The sequence below is a fragment of the Diabrotica undecimpunctata genome, chromosome 6, assembly GCF_040954645.1.
Source record: "Diabrotica undecimpunctata isolate CICGRU chromosome 6, icDiaUnde3, whole genome shotgun sequence".
In the NCBI taxonomy this organism is placed as follows: Eukaryota; Metazoa; Arthropoda; class Insecta; order Coleoptera; family Chrysomelidae; genus Diabrotica; species Diabrotica undecimpunctata.
In genome coordinates, this window is record NC_092808.1 from 113829460 (window position 1) to 113838571 (window position 9112).

Here is a 9112-nt window from a genome sequence, read left to right on the forward strand (position 1 = left end):
GTTTCACATACAGACAATATATGTATGTGATATATTATAATAATATGTATTAAAATGTAGTACAATATTGACAAAAATATTATCTAATATCATTTTTTAATAAATTGTGTGTACCTATCTTTAACAATTTGATTTCAATCATAAGTATTTTTTGGAACGCCACTGCTTTGTTTGGTGAGTCTTTACTGTTCTTAGAAATTTCTGCCACTTCAGTTGAAACATACTCTAGTAAACTAGTTGTAAAAATTGCTTCGATGTCAAGGTTCGTTTTCAAATTTAGATTATTTCAACTGTAGCCCAACGTGGGTTTGTTGATATTTCTACAACTTTGCTTGTTTGTTTTAAATTGTTTGTTGTTTGTTGTTTGTTTTAAATTGTTACAAGTGACACCCAATGTGGTAGGCAAATTTAATCGTTACAAATTAAAATTAAAATAAAAATCATTTATTGTAAAGGGGTCATGTTTTTCATGAAATCATATTGATATAACTTTATTCCACCTAATATTTAAACATTTAATATACACAGGTTTTATTACCGAAATACAATAAGTTGACTTTTGCAGAAGAGGTTAACTTTTTTTACCTTAGACCGAAAATGGCGTCTCCTGTATATGTTGAAGAGGAATTGGGAAAAAAATGGGATAAATGTTTATCAGATGGAGTTCTTAAATTTGGTGGTGGTCTTGTATTAGGCTCAGTATTTTCTTTATTATTTTTCAAGAGAAGGCGATCGCTTATCATAATGGGTGGAGGATTTGGTATTGGAATGGCCTATTCGAACTGTGAAAAAGACCTTAATGCCACATTTGTCAGTAAAAAGTAAGATCCCAGTCTAAAAGTGAACATTTGTGTCATAGAGTTATGGTCTTTAAGTGACAGTGGGCTATTTATAGATAAAAATTGAAAGTGAAAATGTTTATTTTTGCAAAATAAAAACGGTTTTCTTACGGTTTTTTACAAATAACTTAAAAAGTAAATAGTTATCGAAAAATATATTCTTAGCAAAAATGTAGCTTGTAAAAAAACAAAAAAAATGTGTATTTAGTAAGTCTTTAGACCTAATAGAAGCAAAGTTGTAGCTCATATAACCAAACAAATTAATCAATTTTCAGGGAAAACTCTTCTAAACTTTTTGAAAGTGTTTAAAAAAGCTTCATTTTTTTTAGTTTCCAGCGTCAAAACTAAGCAAGTTACGCTCAAAATAAAGTTGGTCTCTTTTTTTTGGTAAAAACATCGTAAAAATCACTCCCTACTTAGCATCCCAAATAAAATCTTATGTACTAAAACACTAAGCCCTTTTCTTGTCCACCACTTTACTCAAAAACCATATTAGATAATTAAAATATTTTTTCGGAATATTATTAGTATTACGTATGAGATTGTCAACATATACTTTTGGTACAAAAATTCACTTCCGGTTTTGAGATGACCGGAAGTTAAAATTTACTTTAAGTTTTAGACCCCACAATGTATATATGGATCGAAAGGTCTCGTCGAGACGAATCTAAATATGTACTTCCGGTTTCGATCCGACACCGAAAGTGACCCGAAACGCCCATAAAACGTCAAGATAGAGCAAATCTGACACCGGATTCGTGTTTTGCATTGCATTCCGGTTTTGAGGTCGACTTCCATAATCACTTTTTTTACTTGCATTATTATGGATGAATGTTATGTATATTCTTGCTTATATTGTTTGTATTGATCTCTTAATTTTTCTCGCAAAATAAAAATTTCATTTAAAAAACTCGATGTCGAGTTGGTCCGCTAGTTAAATATTACCGCTTTTGTAATTTATTTTATTTATGTATTATTTATATGATCTGTAAGTTTAATCGGTTAAGGTGTTTGTTTTAGAAAAAATTTGATTTAAAATTAAAAAAAAAATTTGAAATTTTGAAAAAATGCCTTTTTTCCAAAATAACTTAAAAAGTATTAGTGGTGCGAAAAATCTTAAAAAGTAAAATATATAGGCTTTGGTGTTCTAAATATTTTAGTTTTTTTTATTTTTCTGTAAGACAATAATTGGTTAAGATATTGCTGTTCAAAATTTGCACATACTTGTGATCAGTAACTCGTTCAAGCCCTTTCAACTACAACTCTTAAAAAAGGTTAAAAAAACAATTTAAATAATTTTATTGCCTTAAAAATCCTGCAAAATGGTTTGTTAAGTACTTCGTAGCCTTAAAGGCTAATCGAGTTACGAGTAAAAACCAATCACACATTTTAGGAGATTTTGTAGCATAATTTATTCCTTATAATATCAAATATTCAAAGTATAAAATTTATCTAGTACGCCCCTGGACCAAATCTAAAATATTGCCGAGTCTCTGTGTTTATATTCTAAATTCCAGTTACCACTCAGAAGTTAAATAATTCATATATTACGTCTTAGTCATGAAATTTTAAAAGCAAGCAATGATTCAAGGTCAAACGTGTTTGACAAGAATTTTGGTTTGTTCCCTGGTGTAGACGGGTTAGAGGGAAAGAGTGTAGCAAGACTAGATGCCGGTACGATACAAAGATCGGAATCGAGAGAGTGATTTTTTTCTAATAAGGGTTGTTTTCATCCATAAAAACAAAAAGCAACCAACGGCACAACTCCAATTTTGAAGTGGAGGGTAAGTATAACCTAAATCCAAATTTCCTTGCAAATCAGTGGATGCAACGTATTCAATGACATTGTTTTAATATAACTAATCTAGAGAGTGAGACTTAGGTGTTAAACTGTGATAAAATCTTAAATTATATAGTTTATTGTTAATGGACATTAATTCACTTTATTAAAATATGATTAGAATCAATTAGCCGCTTTAATTTACCCGCTTTTTAGGAGTAGTTTTCACCCTCCAAAGATAAAAAGCAACCAATGGCACAAATCCAAAAATGAAGTTAAGTATAAGTAAAATCTAAATTTCAATTTCGTTGAAATTCAGTGGTGACACGGAAAGTTACAGGGTATCGCCTTATTTCACGTTCATTTGCATGTCCAGTACGCTTTGGCTAACATACTGCCAATGCCTACTGCATACTGCCTACAATATAAAAATAAAGGAAAGAAAACTAAAAATAGTAGGTGTGGTTTTGACTTTAATCAAATATTATATTCGTTCTATTATTGTGTTAGATATAAAAAAACATTGCGTTTACATGTATAATACTGCTATATAAATAAACTTGGGCACGTTTATATTTGTAATTTTATATCTATTAATATTTAAATAGCAATATAACATACGGTGTCACGCTTTGGAGTAATAGTATACCGCTCATAAAGTTTTATATTTATAATAAACAGCTCTTCGAATAGTGGGCATATTACTAATTAATAATAATTTACATACGATTTCCAGATAAAACGAATTTTCATGGCTGTGGTACGAGATATGTAAACAATTAAGTACATTACACAGTTTTCAAGATTATGCACACTTAAAAGTCTGATCAAATAAAATATTACAATACACGAAAATCAAAATGTAATTCGGTATAAGTTGGAACATTTTATGTCAAAATTTAGGTGAAAACAAAAAATATTTTCAAGAAAGTAGAAGATTTATATAACTAGAAGGGATCATTGTTTAAATAATGAAAAATAAGTCTTTTTTGCACACAATTTACTTTATTTTGCTTTGCACACAATTTAATATCTTTAAAATAGAGAACTCTTTTGACTCTTTTCGGAATGGGGGTAAAACGGCTTATCTAATCGTGATGTATGATACCTCGCTGGAAAAAGGGTAGCTTAAAAAGTAAATATTGAGTGGTTGGGGGTTCAAGAGTAGATAACCAAAAGGGCCTTAGGCATGTAGCACCATAATGTCCTTTTGTTACATGTGATGTTTCTATGTTATTGTACCTTCCGACTTTTCTGCTCTTCAAAAATCCGTCGTGCATTCACGTATCTTAAGCTATATGGGCGCTACATGCCTAAGGCTACTTTGGTTATCGACTCTTGAATCCCCAGCCATTAAATATTTACTTTTTAAGTTACGCTCCTTTTAACGAAGTCTCATAAATCACAATCAGATAAGCCGTTTTACTCCACTTAAAAAAAAGCCAAAATGAATATGGTGAATCTAACATTTTTTTTTTTATTTTTCCCCATAAGAAATAACATGGAGCGCCTCCACCAAAAAGTCTGTTCTCCTATTGCTCCTATGAAAAATTATTAAAGAGTAAATAACAAACAGGAATGGATAATAGAAGAGATTTACCAATTAATTAACACACAAAGAATATCCAAAGGAAAAGATGACAAGGACGGAGAATATAAAAGAGTTAATAGAATAATTCAAGAAAACAAATAACCGAGACAAACGAAAATGGCTGGAAACAAAATAAATCAAAATAGAAGAACTACAACACAGGCACGATTTTTTTAATTAACATAAAAATGTAATAAAGTTCACATCGACTAATAAGAGATCAACCTTACACATTATGCTAAAGTCATATGGACAAACTGCTAGAATTGACTGAAGATAAACTAAAAGAATGGAAAAACTATATCAAAATACTTTTTAATAGCATACAAGAAAAACTAATAAGATTGGACAGCAACAACAAAGGACCAGTAATTCTGAAAACAGAAATTATAAATTCGATTAATCAACTCAAAACATATTAGAGCCTAGGTCCAAAAGGAATATATCCAAAAACGTTAAAATTAATCAGGAATGATAAAGGAAAAATACCCCAAGACTGGCTAGAATTAATATTCATTCCACTACCGAAAAAGCCAAACTCACAACACTGCAACGAGTTCCGTCTAATAGGCCTTATGAGCCATGCAGTAAAAGTCCTATTAAAAGTCGTACAAAACAAATATGTAAATAGTGCGAAACAATCATTGGAAATGATCAGTTGTTTGGAATCAGAGCCTGCATGGGAACGAAAGAACCCATGTTCGGTTGACTAGTTCTAGCCCAGAAATGCTACGACCAACAGAGAGATGTATTTCCATTGTTAAGAAAGTTCCGTAAGATTTAAGATCCCACATATAAAAAAGTCCTTCAAGATCTTTATTTAATACAATTTGACAACCTAATCTCGAATTCTCTTTTAAAAACGGAGCTATATCTAGAAGATCTTCTTCAGTTTCTGTTGTTTCTGGTAAAATATCAAGGTAATCACTTTGAACATAGCAATGGCATGTTGTACATGCTAAAGATGCCTCACAAGCACCTTCCATTGGTATTTGATATCTTTGTGAGGCATCTTTAGCATGTACAACATGTCATTGCTATGTTCAAAGTGATCACCTTGATATTTTACCAGAAGCAACAGAAACTGAAGAAGATCTTCTAGATATGGCTCCGTTTTTAAAAGAGAATTCCAGATTAGGTTGTCAAATTGTATTAAATAAAGATCATGAAGGTTTAGAAGTTAAATTACCCAAAGCCACTAGGAATTTTTATGTAGATGGACATACACCAAAACCACATTAGATAGTTATTTTTAGAATTTGTAAACGATTATAAGTTGTAGTAATAAAGAAGGTTGTCATTTAAAAAAAAATAAATAAAAAGTCCCTTGACGAAAAACTAAAAGTATTTCGAAAACATTCAAGATGACATCGAAAATTCTTACAAATGTCTAATGAAGTTTGGAACATCAGAAAATATGTATATAAACATATATGTTTAAAACAGTAATATTTTAAGTTTTAAAGTAAATAGTTTGTTTGTTTAAAAGTAATGTAATAAAGTATTCTAAACAAGTGTTAAATACACTTTTTTTCAAAGAAGTGTAACATTAATAACAGCGGTGAGATCAAAGAAATATTTAGCAGTTGTTAATGGTAAATACAAGATCCATTGATTTTAATAACGAAATGGATACATCTGGGTCCTCCGTATGGTTTTTAAAAGTAAAAGAAGATGAAGAAAACGTAGACAAGAAGAGAAAGAGAAAAAAGGGAAACATAGAAAAGTGAAGAAGAGGTGTAGACAAAAGAGGAGGAGATGTGTAGAACAAAAAAGGTAGAAATTATGAATGGTTTATCTTAAATTCATAAAAGTTTTAAGTTACAGGTAAGTCAAATCACTACTAGAATAGATAAATTAGAAGAACAAAGAACGATTTAGAAAGTAGAATAATACAACAACAAAAACATTCAGAAAATAAAATAGTACAACATCAATATGATTTTAAATCCAATTTAAAAAGACATATAGTTGAGGTAGAAAGAAAAATTGGTGCCCAAGCTTCCGCATCCAATATTGTTTTGGTAACTAATGTCGAGTCTGAACAAACAGCTTCATTATCTTTCATAATTGAACCAGGTACTATTAGAACTAACAAAATTAGACAACCGCCAACATTCAATGGTCAAACAGCATGGGAAATCGTTTTGAATTTAAAGCTGCAGCTAGAGCAAATGGCTGGACTAAAAAAGAAATGGGTGCAGATGAAGTTATACCTCTTTAGTTCAAACTTTAGCAGCAGCATCTAAAGCAAGTTTTCCAAAGTCAGCTGAAAGTTCGATATTAACAACATAACGAAAGCTTGCAAGAATATGAAGTTAAGTATTGCAGTTTGCATACCTTCAGGCAACTTAATATTTAATGAAACAAATTGGTATACAAGCATTCATAAATGGACTGCAGGATGTTGAGATACAACAAGCTCTCCGATTGCAACACCACAAGACGCTAGATAAAGCACTAATGTCAGCCCAGGTGTATGAAGCAGCGAAAATCAGTTCCAGATCTAGCCCAAAATTAAAAGAAGTAAGATTTCAAGAAAATAAAGAAGTCACAACTGCATATAACTCACAACCAATTCTATCTCAGATGTTGAGCATACGGCAAAATCTTTAACAAAAATCTCAAAATAAAAACAGGTCGCAAATCTCAAAATCAGAACCAAATAATGAGTTTAGAAGGTCTCCCAGAAAGACATTTAGAAGCCCGTTACATAGTCCTACTAGAAATACTGGGTAACAATCGGAAGCTGGATGTTTTTAGAACGCATAGTACTAAGCTTGAGGGGATGGGACTGGGACAAGCGTGGCGTTACTGCCTCTGTAGTAGTGTGCCATTTCGGTAAACATGGAGCAGTGGACGGTAGAATATCGCACGTTTGCACACGATACGTTTATCCGAAATTAAGAATCAGTGATCACTACGCAGTAGCTTTTTCGCACTCACTTTAATATTGGTAGGCGTAGAGCAGTTCCATCTCGCAACACAATCTTAAGATGGATAAAGAATTTTAGAACAACAGGCAGTGTCATGAGAAAAAAAGCAACAAGGTCCGAATAGAAAAGTAAGAACTCCTGTAAACATATAGCGAGTGAGAGATGTCGTCGTCAGAAGTCCTAGATGGTCCGCCCGAAAACATGCAATTGAGCTAAACAATAATCGGGAATCGTTTAGAAAAATGTTGCATAAGGACCTAAAATTTTACCCCTACAAATCCAGAAATTAATGGAAAAAAATGTTGAACAACGTGAGGATTTCGCTACGAGAATGCAAGTTAGTTTGGAGGATAACTTGGGTCAGCATCTTCTGATGAGCGACGAAGCTCATTTCCATTTGGACGGAACCGTTAATAAACAGAATTACAGGTACTGGGCTCTCAAGCTCTCAGCTCTCTATACATTCTCAAAAAGTCACAGTGTGGTATGCCATTGGTCCGACTGGCATTATTAGGCCATATTTTTTCAAAGAGGCTGGCCATACCGTCACCGTTAATTCTATTTGCTACATGGATATGATTAAAATTTTTTGGTTCCAGAACTACGCAAAAAAGGGATAAACCCAAGAAATGTGTGGTATCAGCAGGATGGGGTCACGGCACATACTGCCCATGCTCCAATGAATATTCACCGCAACCTGTTCCGAGGACAGTTCACGTTTCGGAGATTTGTCGTGGCCTCCAAGGTCTCCAGACATGTCAATTTGTGATTTTTTTCTATGAGGGTATCTAAAGAGTCGTGTATATGCTAGAAAGCCTCGTAATTTGATAAAGTTGAAGACCGCAATTCGCATGGAAATCCTGAATATTGTTCGAGCGATGTTAGAGCGTGTTATGGAGGATTTCATAAAAAGGATCGAAAACTGCATCCAACGTGATGGTCACCATCTTGATGACATTATTTTCCATTCTTAATTAGATTGTAAATGGCATAATATAAGCTTCATTTTAATGTTAATAAAATAGTATTTTCTTGCAAATTTCTTGTGTACCATTTAGTTCAAAATCATTCTATTGTCAATTATCACCCTGTACTAGTAGATATATATCACTAAGAAATCGATTTCTTACAAGTGACCACAGAAGCAAAACTCTGGAATCTAAAGTTGCACATTTAAAGAAGCAAATACCGATTAGTCAAAATGAAATGAAAATGAAAAGTTATGAGAACAGGTGTCAATTTTGCAGAATGAACAATTACAAGAATTCCACAATGCTGTGAATAAATTATAAGTTCAAAGTCAATATGAGCTTAAAGATCGAGAGAATGTAACCAAAAAAGTAAGTCTTCGGAGATCTATAGTTAAACAGGAAGAAGATGACGATCAGACTTCCTTCGAAAACCTCAAAAAGAGTCTAAAGAAAGATAATGGCTCAAAAGTTATACGAGAATGGCTTAAAAATAGAGTAAGACCTATTAGACAGGAAATAACCAAATACAGTCGAATTGTAAAGACGTATTCAGCTTAGTGGAAATATCCGTATATTTCAAATAGTCTATTAAGTCGGAAGTGGGAAAGTTTAAAAGAAATACGTACAGTACAACAAGTGGTACTGCCAAAATTACACATTAAAAGTATGTTGCAAGAACTTCATAGCAGTCTTTAGGGAGAACATTTTGAAGTCAAAAGAACACTGGCCAAAGTTCGAGACAGATTTTACTGGATCAATTGTCGCCGAGATGTAGAAGATTGGTATAAGAAATGCAATTTACGTAACGTTAAAAAAGGCCCTAGAAGAAGAGGTCATGGTAAAATGGTACAATATATTTCCAGAGAGCCTTTTGAACGACTTGAAAGAGTGCAAATGGTGTAATCTAGAGAACTTTGGAAAAATAGAAGGAAGGAATATGGCAAAGATGGAAGTTCTTGGATGTTTGGCTTGTTACATAGGTAGAAGAAGTGTAG

The 9112-nt window shown here is 32.4% G+C and overlaps 1 protein-coding gene across 1 annotated transcript; it reads left to right on the top strand.

The window, feature by feature from the left end:
- Positions 1-597: 597 nt before the first annotated feature.
- On the top strand, positions 598-5452 carry LOC140444568 (adrenodoxin-like protein 1, mitochondrial). The gene is made up of 2 exons (XM_072536329.1): positions 598-821; positions 5260-5452. Exons 1-2 carry the CDS (start codon positions 598-600, stop codon positions 5450-5452), a joined length of 417 nt encoding a protein of 138 aa, XP_072392430.1.
- The last annotated feature ends 3660 nt before the right edge of the window (positions 5453-9112 follow it).